Source organism: Myiozetetes cayanensis, unplaced genomic scaffold, assembly GCF_022539395.1.
Source record: "Myiozetetes cayanensis isolate MyiCay16 unplaced genomic scaffold, myiCay2020 scf10, whole genome shotgun sequence".
Classification (NCBI taxonomy): Eukaryota; Metazoa; Chordata; class Aves; order Passeriformes; family Tyrannidae; genus Myiozetetes; species Myiozetetes cayanensis.
Genome location: NW_026086605.1, coordinates 15795792 through 15818224, shown reverse-complemented (window position 1 = coordinate 15818224; position 22433 = coordinate 15795792). Strand labels below are relative to the sequence as shown.

The window sequence follows — 22433 nt, the reverse complement described above, 5'->3', positions numbered from 1 at the left end:
TTGTTTGCTACCAAGAGTAAAATCTTCACCATTTAGAGAAAGGCTTGAGGTTGATCTTGTTTTCCCAGCATTTCTGTGCACTAACAGATTACTGCAGTTTGCTTTGATTCAAACTTCTCTGGGTTTGTCAGTCTCTCTTGTCTCATCTGGGCAATTGTTTTCCAGCTTATCGCTCATATGTTGCTTCACTACTGATAAAAAGAATGTTGGAATCATTAGTATCTGATGATGAAGAAGATGCTCATGTCACTCAAGACATCCTGCTAGCTCAGCTGCATTGAGAGCTGTAAAGTCAAGATGTCAGCTCAGGCAATCTTTCTTAGTCATCTGCCTGTAACTAGTTTTCCAAAGGGTAATGGCCTCACCTCTGAGACAGCTGGTTGGTGTAACCTGTCTTGATATATGTGAGATGGGACAGGATGCTCTGGGAGGCTTAATGCCTTTTAGTTGTGATTGTGCTCTAGATTCTTGCTCTTGAGTGTTAGTTTCTGTCTGCAATCCTGATCCAATTTTCTGCTTTCTACACCTTGTCCTAGTTCCTCCAACTAAGTGCTAGTTCCTAATCCTGCCCTTCATCTGTTCAGCCTTGGTTCCTAGGTTTTGCCTCTTTCTTTTCCAGCCCTAGTTTCTGCTTTAAGTTGGCTTGCCTGGACTTGTTTCAGCTTGGACTGCTCACGATCCTGAAGACACTTGCAAACACTGAGACTAAAATTATAATGAGCCAAATCTGATCATCACTTAACCATGCAAACTTTAGTTTTAGTGAGATTAAAATATTCTCTAAGGACAGTGACTTTAGTATAGTCTAATCAAGAAACAAGATATGTAGAAATTCTAGTTCTTTAACCAAGGCAAGCTATTCATGTGATGTGAATCATATCTTTTAGCAGATTATTAGTAATTGAGTTACATGTGGTAAATAAATAGAGTAATAAAGTTTTTAAAACATTTTGTTTACACATTTCTCATAATGCCTCTTCCTTTTGCTCTCTGGAAACACTCTCCTATTCCCAAATTCTAACAATAAAAAAGTCTCTTACTCATTTCATGCACTGAAATGGCAGAGATGCTTTCTCCACAAGTTTCCAAAGAAGACTCAATAACTTCCTAAGAATTTCTCTCACTTGTACAACAGTATGCAAGTGATCAAAAATTGTACTTGAAAAAGGTGTGCTGAGAATAAGTGTATGTAGGATATCCAGCTATAACAGGGCTTCTTAACTGGATGTGTCCATCTGGTGGGTGTATTAAAACAATTAACAGAGGGAACTGATGTATGGAGTCTATTTAGCAGAGCATCATCTGGCCAAAAGCAGATTCCGACCGAGCTGTAGAAAAGGAAGGCAAATGCTGATATTTCCCCTGCTGGAAAGTTGAAAAACTTGTTGTTATCAACAAATTTTGGCATGGTGTAGGCTCTTTCGTGTAGAAAGAGAAACTAATTTAAGTTCATGTTAGATTGAATGCTGTAGTTGTTTTTATTTCAACTTCTATTCCTGAAGTTTTAACATTTATGGTTTGCCGATTTGCTCCATGAAATCCACAAAGAAAACTAAATTATTGGCTTCTTTCATTATTGCAATATTGCTATAGATGTGCAAGTAAAGATATAATAAGAGTTCAAGGCTAAGTAAGGTCTGTAAATTCCTAAACATAATTTTCCTACATCTAAGTACGTTTAGTCCCCAGCTCCTTCCCCAAGAATTTCCAGCCTCTGCTATCTGTGATATTGCCCACCCAGTTGTACCATGAAGACAGACATATTTTTTTTAATATACTTTTCATGGACATTTTCAGAACGTGCTGTCTTCTGGAGAAACAGATAAACAGATAATCACTTCAGCTTTTCTAAGTGATACTAAGTAGTAGCTGTAGGTGCCAAGCAGTACATAAGGATATGGTTTATAATCTTATTATATAAAAGCCAGAAAAGAAATAGCAATTAATTATATTCTATGAAATATATATTTAATAAATATATTAAATGCCGAAATAGAAAAATGCATGAGATTAAGTTTTATTTACTGCTACAATGTGATTCAGAATTTTATTTGCTATAATTAAGGAATGATTTATCCCACAGCATAAGAAAAATCTCAGAAATATGAACTCTTCCAGAAAATCCATACAGCCAACAGATGAGCAAGTTATAAGATAAGCACTCAGAATTTTAAATCATGGGAGAAAAAACAAAATGAATTTGTGTCTGTAAGAAAAGACTTGTGGAGGTTCCTGCATTAAAACTCTGCTTTATGAAATATGTGTGAAAGACTATCAAATTGTCTCTTAAGTATCGGTAGAAAAAGATTATAGAACAAAATGAACAGTAGCAGGGTCAGAATGACCACAGCCAGGACTTCTAGTGCAATAAAGAATGAAAGGACTGCATGATTATGTCTGAGATGTAACTTTCTTTCACTTTATGTGAAAGAATAGAAGAGGCATATGGGACACCAATTTTCCTACAGGATTTATGAGCTGAACAAAAGAACTATTTACTAATAACTCTTATGTCCTTACAGAGCAAAGCAATAAAACCCAAAAGAAAGCATAGAGTACATGAATATATTGATTTATTATATGGTATTCTGTAAACTATTAGTTTAAATTCATGCTAGATTGAGCAAAAAATGTGAGAGAACCAAGACTAAAAGTTGCCATAGATCAAAAAATTTTTTGAGATTTTTCTGTTACATGTAACAATAATGTGAATAATCACAGAGGTGAAAATCTAACTGAAACAATGTTTTCACTTTTAGCCAGTTAGTTCCACTTTCTTGTAATTCAAAAATGGAACACACTATCAGCAACACTTCATTATTATTTCAACTCAGAAAGAAGCTCTTTCCTATGCATGACCGAATTCAGTGATTTCAGGCAAACACATGTGCAACTTCACATTAAAAAGTGGTTTTCTTTAGAAAATGAAGACTCCATAAAATCATTTATCATCCATGTATTTGCCTTAGCACATGTTTCTGAAAAGGGAATTTTTTTTTCCCCAAGTGTTTCTGAGGAAATACTTCCATCAGTCCCAATTATTTGGTGTAGATAATTTCTGATATTAATAATTTCTGATATTAATAATTTCTGATATAAATAATTTCTGATAGTCTAGCAGATTATGAAATAAATTGTTTCAATCCATCCCGCTATCCATAAATAAACTGGATATCTAAATGAGACCAGGGATGTAATACTATTGTTTGTGAACACCCACGTAAAGCATTACGTTTTCAATTTTAAAACATCAGAAATACAGAATCAATAGAAACAGTAATAAAAATCACACTATAAAGGAAAAATAATAGAGAGTTATTTTAGTCATCATGCAGCATTCATTGGTTCTGTAAAGACCCTTGAAATGAAAGTGTTGATGACACCTTAAACAAATCATACTCTAGGGATAAAATGAAAGTACTTAGAAATATGTAAGTTGGCATTTGTGTTCTCTGTCACAATTCATGCCTGATGCCACATGAGCTTCAACTGCCATCATCAGGGTTATTTCTGCACCACTTGAGAAGACTTTGATCTTCCTTGGATTTCCTAGATGGGTTTTGGTTTAGTTTCTGCTCTGAGCTTTGTAAAAAGGCAGTTGTTGCTTTCCTTGTCCTCTCTTCAGTGCTCAGGCAGCCTCTCATTTCACAGTTCGTATTCCTGCAAATGGGAATGCTGTAGACTATTGCTGTTACTGAGAACTTTTGGGGAGTGCTTTTGTGGATGCTGACTCTCATGACTAAGGAGTTCTTTCATGAATTTTGGGAGAAGCTACCATACAAAGTCAATCTTTTTGATGGAGTTGCCCATTGTTGCAGTTTTTCACTGTATTGCCACCTTTTTTTCCCCATATATTTCTACACAGATCTTAATCCCAATAGAAATTTACAGTTAAACTGTGTTTTGGTGCAATTTTTGATCCCTCTTGTGCTATAGAGAATCTCAATGTATGTGATAAATTAGATTTAACCTTTTTTTTTTCCTTCTCTCCTGTTGGTGTTATCTCACAGGTTTTCTTTTTCTGTCTTGTGCTTGACATCCATGTATGTTCTACATTTGAATAACAAAGTGATAAAATACAGATAAAATGTTTATTTCCATCTTATATGTGAATTTGTTGGGATTAGTAGTTGACAGCATGATGTATATTTTAATGTCAGATTAGGAATACTAGCATTCTAACACAAATTTGTACTGTAGCTGCTCGTTAAATTGATGATTTTCACAGATAATTCTTTTTCTGACATCAGGGCTACTGCCAGAACTGAGACATTTCTTTTTTCTTTCTTCAGCTGTAGTTAAGTTTTCAAATCCTCCAAACACTATTGGGTATGTATGTACCATCTCCACTTCTGACTACTTAGAAATATGTAATGAATTAGAAACCAGAATACATTTCCCTGCTTGTTTTTGGCATGGATTGTTTCATTTGCGTGTACTAGAACCAACAATGATATAATTCTTTTCTTGAAGACATTTTTTAGGGCCAAAAAACCCACCCCAAAATGGCTTCTATTAATTTTCTGTTACAGTCTAGGACACAAGGGAAATAAGTGATGTCAGTTGGAACAAGGAATTAAAAATACAATAATGTTTAATTTATCCTTATTCTATGCACAAAGACAGCAACACTCCTCCTTGTTCTTGTACTGATCATGAGCAAAAAGTGCACTTAAAGTCTGTTGCAACTAGTAAGATGCCACAAGAAAAGTTTAGCTAAATTGCTCAGCTAAATTGTTCAAGAGATGGTGTAGGTTTTTTCTCTGTGAAACCTTTCTCCCCTTTGCTTTTGATTTTTGAACACTGTTTCACAAGTGGAGAGAGGATTTCCTTTTCAACGACCTCTTCAATCACAATTCATCTTTACAGTCGATTTCTGCCACAGGCATTTGCCCTTTCGTGGCCGTGGTGCCTCTATTTCCTACCTCTCCCATTCCTTCATACTCCTTGGCAACCTTTGGGTGATCATGTGCATTAAAACTCAGCAAAAACGTGAACCTCACACTACTAATAACAAGCGCTGTTTATCCCAGCTCTAAGCAGCAATGATACTGGGGCTCCAACAAGACAAGTGCTCCATTTGTACTGATTTTCAGCTTTGATTTTTTGTGTTATCTTGAGCGTATTAAAACACATCAACTGATCCCATCTACATATAATGTTCTGGATGCTTTAACTGCTTATGTCTCCTACAGACATCCCCTATGCATCCTGCCTACTGTTGGGTCTAGGCAGGTAAGCAAACCCACGTCTAGAGTGGGGCACGAAGAGCTCGGGCCAGTCCTTTCCCTCTGGGCGTTTCGTGAGGGGCATCAGCTCTCCCTGCCCAGCGCCATCGGCCCCAACACACCCCTGGGCACAGGGAAGCGCTCAAACACTCAAGGGAAGGACGGGCGGTGCCCTTGGCCATGCCACGTGCCCAGGGCCCGAAGTGGAGGAGGAGGAGGAAGGGGGGAACAGGAAGAGGAAGAGGAAGGGAAGGAGGAGGAGGAAGGCAGCGGGGTCTGAGGGTGCCGGTCCCGTGGGGGCGGTGCCGCCCCGCCCGCCTTGGCCCTCGGCGGCCGCCGTCCGTCCCCCCAGGTGAACGCGTATCCCTCCGCCGCGGCCGCCCCTCACCGGGCTCGCAGCCGCAGTGCCCGGATGGAAACTGTGATGGCCTCCGGCAGCGCCGCGCCGGGCGGCGGGACCCGCGGTAACTGCGCGGGACGCGCCGGGCGGGGGCGGGGGGGTCCTCGAGCCGTGCGGGAGGGGCGGTCTGGTGCGGCGCGGCGGCGGAGCGGGGTGGGCAGGGGGCACCAGCCGCGGCGGGGCGGGACGCGGCACCATCAAATAGTGCTCGCCCGCCGCCCCCGCGGCCGCGGCCGGGTCACGAGGCGGGCGGGCCGGGCGGGTCCGCGGGGCGGGGGCGCCTCATGGCGGGGCCGCTGTGCCCGCCGCTGTGCCGTGTTCCTCCGCATCGTGTTCCTCCGCCGGCGGGGCGGCGCTGCCGCCGGGCCCGCCCGAGGGGCCGCGGGGCTCCCGAGGAGGAGCCGGCGAGGGCAGGGAGGGCCCCCCTCGACCCCGCTGAGTTGTCGGGCGGCGCCCGGCGCTGCGACCGCGATCGCGCCCTGCGGCAGTGGCAGCGCCGGGGGCTCGGTCCCTGCGCTCCCCGGGCTCGCCGCTTCTCGCCCCGGCATTCCCGGTGGGGCGGAGGCGGCGGCGGTGCCCGCAGGTGGGCAGGGCTGGCCGGGTGTCGCTGCTCTTTCGTGAATGGCAAGTTTGCCGTGTGCGTGTCTGTCCGTCTCTCTGTGAGCTGTGAGAGTGATCTGTTAATTTTTTTTTTCTTAAGTGCAACGTTGTGCTGCCAGGTCGTATCTGACCGCTCCAGCTCTATGGGTTTCTTAAGATGTAGTTCTGTTAAGTCCCTGCATGTGTCCAGATCTTGGCAGACTTGAAAACACCGCTCTAAATTTGCAGGCACATAGGCTGGGAGTAGGCATGGGATAAGCTGCAATACAGGGTGGGTTTTTTTCCCTAAGTAAAATTTAAATAAATGTACAGAAATGTGGAAAATAGTACCTGCCTGGATATGTATGTTGAAGTTTGTTCGAAATGGAAAAACCGTAAAAGTTACCTAATTTAGCAGTGTCTAACTCCTGTCTCTTATTTCTCACTAGATCAAAGTATATAGCCCAAACTTTCTCTGCGTGTGTACTTTCTTCAAACAAAATAAAGACATACTGTGCATTTTTGGAGGAAGAAAATTGAGGCTTAGAGCCTCAAGTGGTTACTTTCGCTTGTGCTTAGTGGTTTGTTTTTTTTTTTTTAGCGAGAGTTAACTGTGACACGTGCTTATATATTTTCAATGTTTGTGTTCATTATATCTGTTTTTAAATCTGCTTACTTATTTCAGATACTGTAAATGTAATATTCTGACTCCTTCCTAGGCATTTGCAAAACTTTATAGGAACTTCTAATTAGGTTTTTGCTATAGAATTCATTAACATTTTTACTGAAGAAAAGATAAATGCCTTTTGAGTTCAAGTTAAAATTTGGTGGACAGAGGCACCTGTTTTTAAGTTATTATATGTTTATGCTTATCAGTTACAAATGCCTGATGTAGTGGCAAAACTAAGGTTAAGATAGGCCTTGTTATATTGTATATATACAATATTGATACTGTATTTGATGGTGTTCCTTGGGAGAGAACATACTACAGTGTTTTTGTCTTCAATGTATTAAAAATACACATAATGTAAAATTGTGAGGAATTTGTACTTTTCAGCTTTCAAAATAGCTTTCCTTTTTGTTTTCAGAACTTTTTTTAGTATTTCTCCGGACTGTGGCCTTTTCTGAGTCTTGCATATTTACCTCTTCTGTGTTTATGGAAAAAAAGCAACTGTTGAAGAATTGAAGTCTTTTCCTAACATGTAAGTCAGACTTCTTTGATAATGTACATTAATGGTTGTTTCTGGTAAATATGTTCATTTGTCATGTGGCAGGTGCTTGTCCATAGTTGCATAGTACCCACTAATAACAATGTTAAGTTATAATTTATAAGGATAATTAGTAAAAGTAGATCTCAGATTGAGTTTGAATACGCCCAGCTGGGACTCTTTGTCAAACATAAATGTTTTATCCAGTTAGTGAAATTTTGACCGGGTGAGGACCACATTGGCCCCATGTTAAAAGCCTGAGTCTTGTTCTCTGCAGTATTTTATCCACTTCTGATTTTTAGAATGTTAATTGTAAATATACATCAGGTGTCAGTGTTTGACAGTATAACATTTTAATCTCAGTGATGGGCAGCTACTGACAGGATGATGTATTGCATCATGCAACCTGTAATCTTTGTGTTGCATCTCTGTATTAAAGAAAGTTCTTCAAGCAAACAAATCCAAGTCATTTTTAGTTACCTGTTCTTTATGTGGGAGTTCAGCTTGCTCCTGTTCCAATAAGAGATTTACTATTGACAAGAGAACACATTGTAACACATGTTTTGGTGGAAATGGAGTGTGAATGCACATGAGTTGCATGCTCTGAAGGCTCAAAGTAGGGTAATGTCCCATGTTATATTTCTGTTGTAGAAGATGGGAAGTGTGTCACTGAGTTAAAAGAAAAATAAAAATCCTGTACTCAGAGTGTATTCATTTGAAAAGACTCCCAAGGAGGGATTGCACATCTCTGTGGTTTGTCAGGTTTTTGAATGTTAGGTGTGTAGTTGAAATCTCACAGGTCTCATAGCTGGAGAGCACAGTTAACTGAATTTATTTGATATTGGGTTCTGTGTAAAATGTCAAAGCCTGATTTGCTTATTCAGGAATTGTGCACAAATGCTAATATCTTCTCCAAAAGAATGCAGTAAAGCATATGCTTAAAAAAAGAAGTGCTTTGCTTTTCTTGCTACATGATACGTGAACTTGTAAAGTAGCTTGTTACATGGACTTGTAAATTTTGCAGTCTCCATTTTCTTTGTCAGGTATTTGCATGTCTAATGCTAGATACTTCCTTCTCATAGGACTATGGGAAAATATTTGGAAAATCTTAGGGCTATTGCTTATGATGGCTTGGAGCTCTGGAAGCAGCTCTTGCACTTCATCACGATGAGGGAGAGGCTGTGATCATTTTTTCGGTTTGGATGTGAATAAATAAGATGATCTAATGAGTTCCAAGTCTGTATTGCTTCAAGGTGGGCACGGGAGTAGTGGAGAGAGAACCACTGATTAGATTTCACCTAACAATTTACTGACTTTTGTTAGGAAAGAAGAAAGGGACTCTATGACTTCTACTGTGGAAAAAGTTTTTATTTAAAAGTGTTGTAGTAGTGAAGAAACAGTTCTTTCTTTCCAGTGTTGCTTTTCAAAATTTGTTAGTTTTGATGCTGTTTTCATTTCTGCTGATTCTGTGTCGACACGTGGGAGTGATGTTCGAGCATAGACTTGAGCTGCCATAAATGGTTGGTGCAGCCTGTTGTGGAAACACTGCCATGAAGTCTGTAGTGAGGCAGTGATGCTGACCATACCTCTTTGAGCCCTTTAATCCATAGAGGAGTGCTGTTGTCAGTCATGCACATTAAGAGATTAAACATGTGGTGAGAAACCTGAGATAACTTTTATCTATTCACTACTTTAGACTTGTGTGGTACTAAAGGTAGGCAGATGAAAAATTCATTCTGGATTAGTTTGGTGGGTTTTTGGGTTGTTGGTCTGGCCTCCATTAGTGGAGTGGATACTTTGTCAGATTCTGATTTTTGTTTGTCTTTGCTTTTTAAGCACAATAGTTAGTTGCTAACAGAGTAGCAGACTTGAGTAATGAAAATACCAAATCCTGCTGAATTTGACTTGTTTTTAGTACTTCAGCTATGTTCAGTTATTGATCTATGTCACAGAGTGTTTATGTTTGCTTTAAATCCCAATTGAGTAATAAATGCAATCTTCATCTTAAAAAAGTAGCTCACAGGATGGGAGAACCCCAAAATTTGATGGCATGGAATTTCAGTGTTTTCATCTTTCGGTAGATGTTGTTCTGTAAGACTTATTTTTCAAGTTTTATATATAAATGTTTTTGAAAACAAATGAACAACAAACCAATGAACAATCCCAACACAAGCAACCAATCAAAGGTTACAGTGTAATCGCTTATTTTTTTGACTCATCCTTTCCCTTCTCCCCTCTCTCAAATGCTATTATAACTTCCAAGATTGGCATGTGATTCATTAATGAATTGTAATGAGTGTTCTAATTGCATTACTTTTAAAAGTAATATTTGCTTTGTTTTTTAATTTCAGGAGAATGAAATGAGGAAGTTGTAGAACTTTGACTTGGCGCAGTAGTCTCATTTGCTGCAGAAAGTTAAACTAATCCCAAGAATTCATGTAAAGAAAATTAAAGCCTAAAATGTCATCTGAAAAGGAACAGTTTTTTTGTGATAAAAAGGAAATTAGTTTCTTAAATCACAATGCTGTGAGGAATTGTTCTACAGATTCTACTTTGGAAAAAGAACCGGTGAATGATCCTTTAAGTATGAGGATTCAACCAACAATTTTAGATGTCAATCTTACTTATGAACTAAAAAATGTGAAAATCGAACTACCCAAGGTGAACATTCCAAATGAAGTATTAGTGAAACATGAAGTTGATAGGTTTAGAGAACTCTTTCAGTGTAAGCAGCAAACTACAAGGAAGTCCTTAAGGCTAGAGAAAATAAATGGAAGCAATCCTGATTGTTCAGAGAGAAGCCACTTGCAAAATAAACCAGAAGTGCAATTTGAAAAAGAGTTGAGAACTGCAGCAAAGGTAGTGAATTTCACTTGTACAAAGTGCAAGGATAACATTAGATACAGCCCAAATGATCTCCAGAAACATTTTCAGCTGTTACACTATGGCGAGTTGCCTTTGTATCCTTGTGAGATGTGCAGCTTCTCAGCGAATGACTTCCAGTCCTTTAAACAGCATCGGCGCATCCATCGTAGCACTTTGGTAAAATGTGAGCTCTGTAATGATGAACAGATATACACTTTGTTGGATCTGACAAAACACTTCATATCAAAGCATTGTGTAAATGGTCACTTTCAATGTGAAAAATGTGCATTTTCTACCCATGATGTGGGCACGTTTGTTCAGCACATTCACAGACATAAAGAGATTCCCTATAAGTGTGGAAAATGCCACCAAGAAAACTTCACAGAAGAAGAGCTCCAAAATAATCATCTTGTTAATACCAGTATGTTTTCTTTTGGTTGTCATTATTGCAGTTACAGCACATCGCGGAAAGATTATCTTTTAAAACACATCATAGCTTTACACAGAGACCACTTTATTGCAAAAGAAAAACCGGAAAAGGATAAATATGAAAAAAGAATAGTGAAGACTCCAGCAGGACTGAAGCTTGTGTTAAAAAGGTATAAAATAGGAGCATCAAAAAAAGCATTCTGGAGAAGGAAAGAAGTAAGCAGTGGAAGCGACAATACTGGAGAAGAAAATGCACAAGTGCTAAGAAGTGTGAATAAAATTCAGACAAATGCTGAGGAGCTGAACCAGTGTGTGAAAGACATGGAAACAAATGAAGAAAAAGATCAGGTTAAGTACACAGAAAAGTGTAATTTCATGGATGGAATGTTCTCTGCTACTACTGCACAATACAATAAGGCAGATGATGGAACAAGTTACGGCCTGGGATTATTGAAAAATGCTGTTCATGGCCCAACAGTGTTGATGGTTAAAAACAATCAAATATCTGTTCCGGCAAATTACAGTGCTAAATTTATGGGCTTTAAAATGGTAGATGGAAAACAACATATTGTTATAAAATTACTACCTACAAGCAAGCAAAATGAGTATTACTTGGGTCAGGAAGCTGATCCTATTAAAGATGGTTCTGCAGCTCCTTTGCTACAGACTTCTGATCCCTGTGGTTTGTCTTCAGGTGCTATAGCACATGTAGCTGATCAGTCAACCTTAAAGAACAATTCTGTTCACACATTAACTTCCCCTCCATTTTCTTGTCCTGCACGTCATTCAGGAAAGATAAAAGTGGAAAAACAAAATAACTCCATATTGTATGGCAGGAGTGTTTCTGAAACTGTAGCACCTTCTAATATAGCTGTAGGAAAAAGTTCAAATTGTTTGCCAATGAAGTTGGGCTCAACTGTACCTCCACATGACAAGGTAACAAAAGTTGGAACTCAAAACAGTGTCTCATGGGGAAACTTCAGCCCTTCAAGTCATCCTCAGGTATTACCACCCGCCATGACAAATACACTTCATTATGACCCTATGAAAATGCCCTTCTTTTCTGAACTGAAAATACAAAATGGTGGCCTGAATAATAGTAATGGAACTAATAATCCCTATTATTCAACTTCAATGGATTCTTCTAATGGAAAGTTGTTGTCTTTTCACAACTATTCCAAAATGGACTTTTTGGATAATCCACGTAGCATTTGGATGTCAAGAAATGACAGACGCAAAAAATTTGCAGCTAGCAAAACAGTTTCTTTTCAGAACAGTGGGAGTGAATCTGCATCTTCATATTCAGAGTCGATGAAAGGCTTAAAAGCAGAGAAAGTTGTGTCAGCCCAATCAAATATTAATAAAACTTATGAACATATAAACACTAAAAATAACTCTGTGTCTCTTAAAAGCCAATCTAAATGTGGTGTTGACAGCGAGTGTTTTATGGAGGACCAGCATCATGACCAGCAGTATTTGGACACTAACATAGATCAAGGCTTTCAGAACGTAGCTGAGAAATTCCAAGAAAATGCCTCTGATTGCCTTAACTCTTTCTTAATGCCTAAAATCACGTCTGTTTTCTCCTTGCAAAGTGAACAAGCAGCTAATTATTTATCGCCTGAAATAAAAGAGATGCTGCAAGATGTGTTAAAAGTGAAAACAACTTCTCAGCAAGAGTTCCCCAGCAAGACAAATAACTGTGTAAAACTTCATTCTGACAAGCTGCTTTCTGGTCATGAGACCAGGAATACAGCCTTCATGCATCTAAAAAGCTCTGCAAATACATGTGGTTTTCAGAGCCTTCCTTCTAGTGTAGAATATAAGAGAGAGCTGAACACAAGATGTAGCACAAATGAAGGTACACATTGTGGGAGAGAAAGACAGACATCCAGAACATCATTTGATTCACAGGGTGTGGACAAATTATCCATAACTCCAGGTGCTGGTACATTGTTAAAAACTTGTACAGATTCAGTCATAACACAGCAGTTAGTAAAAGACAAAATACTGTCTGCGGCTCAAAATCCCAGCAGCTTTTCACCTGTTTTACCTGTTGTTCAGGAACAGAAGAAAACCCTTTTCTTTAAGTCCCTTCCATCAGGATTTTTTGTTCCTTTGCACCTTGCTACCCAGCCTGGACAACAGGTGGCTTCAGGAAAATCAACCAGTTCGTCAGATGGGCATGTGACTAAAGATGTACCTGCATCTTTTGCTTCAAGTAAAGGACCTGGAATGAGTTTGACTTTTAGCGGGGCAGTTGGAACAGCTGCAAGTGCCGCTAATGATAGTTCTCAGGTTTTAGGGGGATTTGCATCCAGAGAATTTGGTGAAATAACCATATCACCTTCAAAAGTGAAGGCGGAAAATGACAGTGTTGGAAGTGTAAGAAGTTCCTGTAGCAGGGAAGCATGTAGTACAGCAAATGATTCGTTGAATAGCATGCCATTCAGAGGATCTCCTGTAACTACAAATGCATGGGAGTCATCTGTGAAAGGAATTTCTTCTGTGGAAGTGTTATCAGAGCATCAGGATGCTGTCTTTGGTTCTTTGGAGTCAATAAACCAACGGGAAATTAAACAGGAACAAGATGTTTATGCACTTTCGCCTGATGGACAGCAGGGAGCTTTTCTGAAATGTATGACACCAAACAAGCCTGTAGTTCATAAACCAATTTTTTTTCATGATAATTCTCATCATCAAAATTGTCAACCAAAGAAAACTGGAGCCATGCAACAACAGCTTTTGCTGAAAATGAAGCCTCCTACTTCAGATACACTGGCTGATACCACTCAGTCAGTGAGCAACTCAGTGCCCTCACTACAGGTGGATAACTTGCAGTTCCTTACTCCTGCACTAGCACAGAAACAAACTAATCTTAGTTTTAATAATGCCTTAATCTTACCAGGTGGGTTAATGCCAGCAAATGCCTCTTTGGCAAGCTCTAATCCAGCATGTTGTGTTCCTCCTGTGGAACCTGTTTATTCTACTAAATCTGCAGGGACACGATTGCAGAATGGTTCTATTGAGAGAACACAAGTAATAACTGCTAACAACAGGAATAACTTCAGTTGTCAGAAGTCCACATGGAGCACCCAAAACAGAACTGCAAAAGTAAAACCTCGTTTAAAACAAAGGGGCTCTAAAAGTTCAGAAACTCGGGGTGTGCAAAGAAATAAGAATTTCAAACGTAAAAGAAAGGCCAGTTGCCCAGAACCTCCAAGAAAGAAAGTAATGTTGCACAGAAAGTGTAAGGAAAAGAATCAGGCTGCAGTTGTTAGTGAATCGGGTAGCCCCTACAAACAAAGGGCATCAAAAAAAACCGTGAGGACTTTGAAATTACTTCCTTTTAATTCTAACCAGCTTGTAAAATGCCCTCGGAGAAACCAACCAGTGGTTGTGCTTAACCATCCTGATGTAGATGTTCCAGAAGTTGTAAATCTAATGAAAACCATTGCTAAATTTAAGGGACATGTTCTTAAGGTTTCATTGTCAAAAAGAACTCTTGAAGCGCTTCTACAGCCAGCCTTCTGCAATCCTTTGGATGTAACTACTGATGTTTTTTCTCAAAAAAGATACAGGACAATAAAACCTATTAGCCCTGTAAAAGAAAGATTTGTCTTAAAATTGACACTGAAGAAGACTAGCAAAAACAATTACCAGATTGTAAAAACTACCTCTAATAATACCTTGAAAGCTAAGTTTAGCTGCTGGTTTTGTGGTAGAATATTTGACAATCAGGATAATTGGGTAGGACATGGACAGAGACATCTGATGGAGGCCACTCGAGATTGGAATTCGTTAATGATGACCGGTGAAGAATATAAAACTTAAATACCATGCATTAAAGTTTTTAAAAAAATATTCAGTTGAATTAGGATACACAAGTGATTTCGGTTTTTATATCAGTATTGTAACTGAAGTTCAAAAATGATGCAAAGTGCTTGTGTTTTTAAAAAAAGAGCATATTCCCTATTGGCCTCAGCTTTGAGAAAGATCAAGGAGCTTTGTGGTTTAAATAACTTGTAACTAACTGCAAATACAATTCCATAAAAAGATATATTATTTTTTATTACTACTATCATGTGCTATATTTTTATTCTGTAGAATGAATCTTCAGGGCTTTTGTTCTGTACATATTTAAAAATCCCTAAACATGTAAATATTTTTATACTTTTCAATTACTTGGTATAATTCTTGCACAGAAATTACAGCCCCTCCCCCATTTTTCAGTTCTGTGCATGCACTACTAAAACCAATTTTTAAAATCTTTTCAGATACACACAGTTGTTATCCTGGGATTTTTGTTATTTTCACTTATTAGCTCTTGATTTTGTTTTTCAGGGATTGAACACTATTGTTAGCAAGTGCCTCAAAGATGTGAAGCAGTTTACATTGTCGACTGTGTAACCGTGGGTCTGTATTGGGCCATTTCCCCAACAGTTTCATTTAAACAAAGCCATATGTGAATGCTTTAAGCTATATTTCTATGCACATGACACTTGTACTATTTCTGTGCAGTTTGTCTACTTTCTTAGTGAAGTATTTTTCATATAAATTAATAAAACGTTACGTTTGTGTTAATACGGTGAGTCAGAATAAAATCGATTGAAAATATACAGTATATATATTCATAATGTATATGGTGTTAAAGAATGGTGAACATTCCTAATCTGTATTGACTTTGTCACTATTAAATTTGCTACAACTTGTGTTTACAGAAGATGACTGTGAGCATTTATAGAAAATATTCCTGTCTTGTTACATCTGCCACAAACCCAGTATTGGGAAGTGCAGAGCACCATTTCAGGCCTGTAACTGCATTATAGTTTTGTCCCAGGTGGGCGTAATTTGTTCTATGCTATTGCTTATTAAGATACACTGCCTTATAGGGTACCAGGGGTTTGGCAAAACCAAGGCTTGAGTCACTCCTCCCTCATTTTACCAACCAGTAGGGTAATGTTCTTAGGAGCCTGCTGGCTTCCTACTTACATATTTTGGGATGATGATGAAGAGAGAATATGCTTCACATTTTTTAATGTTTATGAGGGTATGTAAACAAAAGTCTGTATCCATAGTGACTGAGAGTACACAGGTGGAGCTCCTTATTATCCACAGTAATTATTATTTGTAGAGGCTTTGTCCTTCAGATTTTTAATGAAGCGGGTGGCTGAAAGTTCCAGACCTTTTGCCCAAGTACGGCAGGATTACATCTTAGGCGTGCCAGTCAGCTTCCCAAAGTAGTGATGGAAAAATTTCCAAAATTGTGTACTGGGCTTGGAGAAGACTGAGGTATTTAAATCTTGGGGATTTTAGATTGTATGCAAGCCCAGGTAGTTCTCTGTGACTATTTCTGTAAGGTGAAAATGAAGATTGCCTTGCTACCCATGAAACAGTTTGAACTCTTTCATGGATGGCACAGACATGTCCACTAACCTGAATTCAGCTTCTGTGTTAAAAGTGTTAAAATTATTAAAAAAAAAAATCATTGGCTAGATACGTTTTTGTTTCTTTATGTGTCTGTTGGCAGGAAGATGCACACTAGCTTCTTGTAGCTGGTGAGTTATGTATGGGAGCCAACTGAAGCAGTCAAGGCAGCATAGTTTGGGTGAATTGCAGGTTAGTGTCAGGTTAGTGTGTGTTGGTATTACATACAGTTGTTATGTGTTTTGTATCAAAATTAGATCATTTTGTGCTGCACAATGGGTTTGAGCTCTGACATTAATTTGGCTAGGAACTTTGAAGATGACTAGTGTAGTGGTGAGGAAGTACGTTGACAAGAAACAGGATTAGGAAGGACAAAAGCATGTTAAGCTTTTTTGACTGGAAGGATCAATCTCTCATCCGCCTCAGCTTGCTCTCCTATAAACCCTGAAACTGAATCTGTGAATTTTGCATATTGCCTTTGCCTTTTTTGGTAAAATATCTATAAAGCTATTTGCTAAACCTACTTGGTGCAACTTCAGCAAGAATGACCAGTTTTAGTTAACAATTATGTAGCACCAAGATGGAAGTTCTACTGTAGGAGGGTTTCTCTATATTTATGAATCATGAGAGTGACAATTATCACTGGAATTTTTTTCTCACTGGCTTGTTCTATAAATTGAGTAACCTTAAGTAGTACTGTAAAACTAGGAAATGTTGAAATAAGTTTGCTTTATACAATATTAGTTCCCTGTTGTGTCACTTTATCCACAGACATCCATCTCATTCAGTGCAGAGAACTGTTGCTCCCTCCTGAGTAGAGATTTAATACTTTGTTTCCCCACCATTAATTACTGTCCTTGTATTATTTAGCACACATTGCTCAAGTACTGTTCTGAATACATAATTCTTTTATTCTTATGAGCTTTTCCATAATGCTTTGTTTGAGGTCCTAAGAGTCTGGCACTTCTGTAGATCAGATTTCAGAGAATTTCATTTAAGACTTCAGTGAAATTAAGGTCACAATTAATGGTGTCAGGAGAAAATCTGGCTTAAGCAATCTGACTGGTGTCACAGTGGATGGTGCAGTAAAAGGTTCAGGTCAGTTCTTCAAAGAAATGTTCAACTGCTTTAACATATGAAGCTATCTTTTTACTGGCTGACTCTTGCAATGTTGGTGCATTTCTCAGCATCTTCAGTAAATGGATAAGGTACCTTACAAATACCCTACAAAACAGAGTCTTTAATTACGTGCCTATAATTTATCCATGGAATATTTTTTGAACCAAGTGAAATATGTAACTCCACATGGAAGAATAATTATCATATTTAATGTTTGTATTGTAATGGATAAATCTGATATGACAAATTAGAATTGCACAGGTAGCCTGATTTGAAGAGTGCTTGACTTTTCAACTGTAACACTTTAAGACAGCTCATAACATTGAACACATGGCAAGATAAGAAAACCTTAAGTTGGTTATAGCATTTTTGGGACACACAGAAATAGATGCAAGCGCAGGGTTGTCAACTGTTTGTACAGTATTTGTGTTAACCATTGAGGAGGCCTAAAATCGAGCCCACTGTATATTCTTCAAGATGTGTATTCATCAGTACATCAGAGTTGCCCTTCCTCAGCAATTCCAGTGTTTCAACAGAAATTTGTTACAGAGCTCTTGTCATGTGAGAAGTGTTCTTTTTTTTTACAGCACTTAACCTCTGGCTTCTGCTGGTGGTTTTGATTGAAGGAGGAAAGTAATTTTATAATGTAGCTGAGCACTTGGCTTTTTGAGAATGGAAGTTCTTACTCCTTTCATGGAGCAACATTGTCAGGAATGATGTGCAGTACTCATTGTGTTCTCTGTATCAGGTAGGCAGACAATACTTCTCTGTACATTAGTAAAAAGAATACTTTATCCTGAGTTCTCAGACAAAAAAACTAATTCCTAGTTTTAGGTACTTTAGGTACTTTTCAGGTAATGACAATTATATGGAAGAGAAATTGGCTAACAATATCAAAAGAAATACGAGGGGACAGATGTGTTGCTGTGTCTCTCAGGTTAGACTTGCCCTACCTGCTACCTGGTGCAAACACGTGACGGCATTAACGTGATGTGTGGCACTGCAACACCTGCCCCAAATCACCACCTCCTACATTCTGTAATGGCTGCTCAATCCACAGCACTGGGATTTCTAATGTACCATACTTCATCCTGAGGGCCAATTTATTATATGTCCAGAATCTAGGAAATCGTAACTTGGTGCAATCCTATATCTGAAACTTGCTTAAACCTTTCTCTTTTCTGGCTAAAACTGTGTTTCAAAGCATGTCAGCACCACATTCCTGCCAAGCTATAAAAGATCTAGCTTGGGTATTGAAAGCAGAGTAACTGGTCTGCTTCCTTTCTTCCTGTATAAAACACTGAGTATAGTAAAATAGGCGATCCCATACTGGTGGGTTTCTGTGTTTGGTGGTTTGTGGGTTTTTTCCTCTATAGAGCCTTACTTTGTGCCTAGGATGTTCTCATCTCAGGCTGAATGGATTATTTTGTGGAAGGTGGGATTGCCTATCAAATCCTTGCCTAATTTTGTTGTCAAAACTACGTGGTACAACTGTAATCATGTAGAACATGGATAAAAGCAAAAGAGTTTGAGGGTGAATGTAACTGCACCTTTGCCACGAGGATACTAGTTATTGTAGGTCAGCCACAATGCTACATTTAGTGCTGAGCACTTAGAGCTGATGGACAGGAGCAGCAGTGTTTTAAAGTGCTCAGTAGTGCTAATTACCTTAAAAAATTAGATACTGAATCTCTCACATGGAAGTCTGTAGGTACGCTTGAATTTGACACTTGTTCACATTTCCCCCCCCAGTTCTAGAATGATGGTGGTACTTAACTCAGAAGGCAGTGTCTGAAGAGCTTAAGACATCTGCGAGGAGCAACACAGAAAGGTTAGCAGATAGGCAGTTTTGTCAGTACAAAGTTTAAATACTCTGTAATACATGAGTGAATAGCCAAGGAGTCTACTTAAATTTTGAGTGGCTGCTTTTTCACAGAGTACTTCCCATTGTCAGTAAACTTTTAAAATGATGCTTAAAGTAGCTAAATAATATGAGTACATATATAGAAGGAGTAAATTAAACGTGCAGTAACTACTAACTTGCTAATTTTGAGACCTTGACCATAACACTAATTAATACCAAATGGGCTTGTACTAAACATTGCATTTATGTTGTAGTGGGAGCAGAGTGTCACAGGCAGGCTTGTGTAAAGTCTGTGTACATTGTTTCTTACTTGCTTTACATCTGGGCTAACTATTGCCTGGGTTGCAGAGGAAGGACACTGAGATGCTGTGAGGTAGGTAGGCATGTGCTGAACATCGTATTAGCAGGCAGTTCTTTCTAGAAAACAGGTGCATTCCTTGCAGAAGTAACTGATCAAAGGCACAAGAAAGTAGTTGCAGAATACAGCTACAGTATGGCTCTAAGTGACTTGCTGGGATTTCACAAGTCTTGACTCAATCTTGCCTTAAATGCCTTGCAGATAATCCTAGAGAACACTGCCTAACCTGGAAAAAAAATAAAATGTGTGTATAAAGTGTCAGTTTTGGAAAATACCTTTAAGATGGATGAGTTTTCAGGTCCAGTGAAATCAAACACTTCTAGAACTAATTAACAACTGTTCCTAAAAGTTTTTCATTGATGCAATTTATACATTCATCAAACTAATTTCTACCCCTTGAACATTTGTGCAAATTTACTTGATTCACACAATACAATAAGTAAAGCACGGTGATAGGCCTGAAAAAAAGAGTGGGGTTTTGTGTGTGTGTGTCCATAAACAATAATTCTGCAAGAATCGAGTGGTTACTTAGTTTAGCAATGAAGGAATGTACTTGAGTCACCAACAGTAGGCAATCTAAAGGCAAAAGATTTGAGAGCCATTAAGCCAAATATATAATACATGCTAAAGCTGTAAAAAGGGATTGTTTTCGTAACAACTTCTGAAGGAGCACATACAAATCTATATATTAAAACATCAACAATAATGAATTGATGCTTTCTTGCTGGAAGGATACCAAGAAATGAGATCCAGCAATGTCTCCATACACTACTGACTTTACAGTATTTTTTATTTTATCTGCACATTTGAACATATAAACAAAAATATCAATGAAACACATGTCCGCGAATCTGTAACATTCAGGCACCTCTGCTGCCATGGATCACATAAAGTACAGTCCTATTTTCAGCTAGTGCACAGTGGTACATTAGGTCAATTTGGTCTAATTTCTGGGGCTGTGCCCTTTACAAAGAAAATGCTGAAGGCAGTGATCTGTGATAAACAAATAGAAAAAGTGGTGGGTATTCTCATTTTCAAAATGAAAATGTCCTACAGGATATGTGTCTTTAAACAGCAGTCAAAGGACCAGGCTCTGATACGCAGTTGTTCTTCGCATGACTTGGGATACCTGTGTTGTCCCAGATGGAAATCACAGATGAAAGCATATCTGCTTTGGCTCTTGTTTTAAATGTGAATGCTTTTCTGATAAAAGTGAGTGAGGTTGAACTCTGTGAACTGCAACTCTTATTACTCAATAGGTGCTCTTAAAGAGTTTTCCATTATTTTGGATTTTTCTTCTTTTAATACCTTGTCCATGTCTTCACATGTTGAAAGAAATGATTAAAAATGACTTCATTTTAGCAGTTCAGTTTAATTAAGAAACTCTTACAATGTGTTTCAGTTTTGTTGAGTCTTTGGTGTTGTTTTGGCTGTCAATTAGAACCAGGGAGGTGCGCTGATGATTCTCTACTATTTCAGCAACACTGTCAAAGCGCTGGATAAAGAAAACAAAAAATAATTAGTGCTGGCTTCCTTTAATGCTTTTTTATCTTTTCTTCTCACATCACTGAAGAGGGTTAAGCTATGACTATTACCAAGTGAGATGCTCTGCCTTTTAAGAGCACTGATCCTGCTTTAATTCTGATTCCAGTCATTAAATTTGGACCGTGGAAGATATGGCCACTAGCTGTCTCATCCTTTCTGTTTTCCTGTCAGAACAGTTACCTGTGTGGTATAACAGCCAACCAGTGATTTTTTTCTAGAACTAGAGTTTAACATTTTTTAATGTGAAAACAGTATTAAAAGTAATGTCAGCCTCATTTTTGATCGTGTTTGGGGTTTCCTTGAGTATGGCTGTTGTTTTACAATTTTCCAAGAAACTTTTGGCTAGAGCCTTAGATACTAGGTAAATGGAAGACTATAAACAGTTATTTAGCAGCTGTAGCTCTGATCTTATTAACTTTTCAAAACTGTTCTACAAGTATGTTTTAAACTTGATCTGTAGTTTTAATTACAGTATGCAGGAGCTGACATTACACTGGTTTCTCTAGCTTGACAGATCAGTCATGATAAAGTCACATACTTTTATCTTGTTACATAAAGAATCTTAGTGCATTATATCTTAATCCTTTCTTATTAAAGGTATATAACTGAAAACTTGGGAAAAACACCCCCTCATCATCTCACCTCTTCACCGCTTTTTTCTCTGCCCAGTGCATATTGTCTTGTTGATTCAATAAATCGTATAGGAATGTTGTATACTCTTCTGTTGTAAAACACAACCAGTGTGTATGGTTGCTGTGAGTCCTGTCCAGAACTTTTTCTTATTAGAAAAGATCCATCCTGGAGAAAGAAAAGTAAATACTTGGCTTATTTTTTTCAAATAACTTAGTTTGGTTTTAACTTAATATTTTAATTTATATTGGTATTAAACTCTTTTCTCCTATCAGAAAGACTGTACAGCAGCAGATGAGAAGTAGCATGTATGCCTGCTGTCTAACAGTAGCATACAAAGGTGTCATTTAAGAATCACCTTTGCTGCTGCCTGTTCTCTCTCTCAACCAGAGAGGAAAAAAATACACAGTGGCAGCCATCTGTTGGGGTTTGCAGATTATTAGGAAATAAAGTGGCAGTAAGTAGGCAAGAAAGCAGTGAGAGGTGGAAATACTGTTTCTCCAGAGCTGTAAAAAGCACTCTCAAAGTCAAGCACCTGCACTGACACTGTAGCCCTGTGCTCACTAACGAGCAGTAGCCTACACTTGGTGATAAACCCTGTGCTCTGCCACTTCATCCTGCTTTGTGGAGAGGCAAGTATGGGAATCTATCTGATGCTGAGGATGAAACTCTCCATTCTACTGCTGCCTCCTGGGACAGTGGCTTTTGTACAAAGAATAGTTGAGAGAACTCAAATTCTCTAAGTTTGTAAATGCACAGTGTTGGTATTTCAAAATGCGTG

General features: G+C 38.6%; 2 protein-coding genes across 12 annotated transcripts in view; one reads left to right on the top strand and one right to left on the bottom strand.

Moving 5' to 3' along the window:
* The first annotated feature begins 5626 nt into the window (after positions 1 to 5626).
* Positions 5627 to 17838, top strand: ZNF518A (zinc finger protein 518A). Of its 5 annotated transcripts, none has more exons than XM_050337820.1 (4): positions 5627 to 5692; positions 7296 to 7409; positions 9767 to 13617; positions 15054 to 17838. In XM_050337820.1, the coding sequence occupies exons 3-4, from the start codon at positions 9876 to 9878 to the stop codon at positions 15071 to 15073; spliced, it is 3762 nt and encodes a 1253-aa protein (XP_050193777.1). In that variant the 5' UTR covers positions 5627 to 5692; positions 7296 to 7409; positions 9767 to 9875; the 3' UTR covers positions 15074 to 17838. The 5 variants fall into 5 exon arrangements, with proteins under 5 accessions (XP_050193777.1, XP_050193785.1, XP_050193749.1 ...); XM_050337828.1 differs by having other exon boundaries at positions 9767 to 13535; positions 15054 to 17837; XM_050337792.1 differs by having other exon boundaries at positions 9767 to 17825.
* Positions 17839 to 20249: 2411 nt separating this feature from the next.
* Positions 20250 to 22433, bottom strand: part of BLNK (B cell linker) — a 100594-nt gene continuing 98410 nt past the window's right edge. For 6 of the 7 annotated variants that reach the window (XM_050337848.1, XM_050337839.1, XM_050337874.1 and 3 more), the window contains 2 exons: positions 21665 to 21820; positions 20250 to 20972 (listed from right to left, as the gene is read on the bottom strand). In XM_050337848.1, coding sequence (XP_050193805.1) covers positions 20853 to 20972; positions 21665 to 21820 — 276 coding nt within the window. In that variant the 3' untranslated portion in view covers positions 20250 to 20852. Of the gene's footprint in view, positions 20973 to 21664; positions 21821 to 22433 lie in introns of those variants that run through there. The other variant, XM_050337894.1, reaches the window with a different exon arrangement.